At 33.8% G+C, this 2,072-nt stretch overlaps 1 protein-coding gene across 1 annotated transcript; it reads right to left on the bottom strand.

Annotated features, from left to right (window-relative positions):
* Positions 1-1,108: 1,108 nt before the first annotated feature.
* On the bottom strand, positions 1,109-2,047 carry LOC116898331 (olfactory receptor 183-like). Its single transcript, XM_032899663.1, has one exon. The coding sequence runs from the start codon at positions 2,045-2,047 to the stop codon at positions 1,109-1,111; it is 939 nt and encodes a 312-aa protein (XP_032755554.1).
* Between the last annotated feature and the right edge of the window lie 25 nt (positions 2,048-2,072).

Raw genomic sequence — 2,072 nt, 5'->3', positions numbered from 1 at the left:
ATATTATATGTGTGTGTGTGTGTGTGTGTGTGTGTGTGTGTGTGTGTGTGTGTGTGTGTGATCTTTAGGATGAAAGTTTCAGTATGAAAATGTGTGTAATTTCATTTTGGAGAGATGGATAGTAAGTTTACATCTGTAGGTGGATCATTTCTTATATGTAAAAATTCTGGAGAAAGTATCACTAATATCAAGGAATTTTTATTCCCAGCCACCCAACAGGTGCTATGGCATCAAATTCTCTTACCACTATTTGAATTGAAGAACTTTTTGTTCCAAGCTATCTGTCTGTGCAAGGCAAATCAACAGATGTGTGGTTTGTGTGCTCAGTGTTTGGTTTTCTTCAGTTATTAACAGAAGAATGAAAGTATTTCCTTCTTCTGGTGCCACTTTTATTTATTTTTTTCTAAGTTTATCTTACTTAGTTCTTCAATGAACTTAATGAGTCCACCTGTGGATTGCTTTCAGAGAAAAAAATCAGTTCTTGTCTTAATACAAGATTGCAATGAGCTAAGACCATCTTCATACTGGTTGACTCTACATAGCTTTGACTGTCTTTTCATTAATTTTTTGATTATGTTCAAATATTTGCCCATTCATGGGTGATATATATGAGCTGAATATCTTTACCAATAATATTCACATTTCACATCAAATATGTCATGAAAGATATTTGATGGCTCTCAGGAATCCTGAGGTTTTCTTCTATGAACTCCCACACAAACCTGCCAACAACATAGAGTAAATGAAACATGACTTTCATGCTGACTAACATAATTTTATCTCTAACATATCTCACTAACATGCTTTTGAGAGAAAAAATAATTATAATATTTGGTACACGCATAGCATAATAACATGAAATTATAAATTGTTTACATGCTTTTTCTTTTTTCATGATCTAAGAACACATTCTTAAAAATTTACATGTATGCATAAGAACAGTGAATACAGATATCTACTAATTTATTAAGGAGATAATTGTATATTTAAATGAAATTCAATAATCTTGTCCAATAGTTGTAGTAGCAAAGTTATTTAAATGAAAAATATTCATATTAGCCTCTAAAATATTGTGAATTTTAATAAAATTAGTCAATATTAATCAGATCTAACCCATTATTTTCAACATTTTTTTCAGAGAATCTATGACTTGCTTGTTTCGGAGGCTGTAGATCATTGGATTTAATACAGGGACTATAACTGTGTAAAACAGAGAGAGGATCATGTCTTGAGCATCTACTTCTGAAGATGCAGGGAGCACATACATGAAGAGAAGAGGCCCGTAGTATAAAGATACAGACAAAAGATGGGCTCCACAGGTAGATAAAGCTTTCCTTACACCCTTGTCAGACTTCTTTTTTAAAATTGTAAAGAGAACAAATGTGTAAGACATGAGAACAATCATAATGGTAAATACTTGTATTGAACCAGAGAAAATGAAAATCATCAGATAATTTAAGGAAGGATAAGTACAGGAAATTTTTAACAGTGGTATAATATCACAGTAAAAATGATCTAATATGTTGTAATTACAAAAAGTTAATCTGGATAAAAAGCTTTCATGAATCACAGCATGAAGAAAGCCACCTACAAATGACAAGGCCAGTAAGCGAATGCATAATCTATTGGTCATAACTACTGGATAAAGCAAAGGATTGCATATTGCTGCATAGCGATCATAAGCCATTGCTGCCAAGAGAAAACATTCTGTGGTCACACTTATTGCAAAGGAAAAAAATTGTGTCATGCATTCAGTGACAGAAATCACCTTGCCCTTGTCCAAAAGATTAAATAGCATCTTTGGTGTCACTGTGGATGATAACCAAGTATCCACAAAGGCTAAGTTACTAAGAAATAAGTACATGGGGATGTGAAGTCGAGGGTCATTCCAGATGAGAGTGATCAGACCAAGGTTCCCCACAATGGTCATGAGGTATATTACCAAGAACATTAGGAACAGGGGTGTTTTCCATTGTGGCTGGCATGTGAGGCCTGTGAGAATGAACTCTGACCATAGGGTTTCATTCTTCTTTTTCCATGCTGTCATTGAGATGCCTCCCTGAAATTAGATG

The sequence above is a fragment of the Rattus rattus genome, chromosome 4 (assembly GCF_011064425.1).
Source record: "Rattus rattus isolate New Zealand chromosome 4, Rrattus_CSIRO_v1, whole genome shotgun sequence".
Taxonomy (NCBI): domain Eukaryota; kingdom Metazoa; phylum Chordata; class Mammalia; order Rodentia; family Muridae; genus Rattus; species Rattus rattus.
This window is presented reverse-complemented; position numbering and strand designations above follow the sequence as displayed.

What these genes read in the sequence shown, in the direction of transcription:
- LOC116898331 (XM_032899663.1), bottom strand. Translation starts at nt 2,047, where the DNA reads ATGACAGCATGGAAAAAGAAGAATGAAACCCTATGGTCAGAGTTCATT.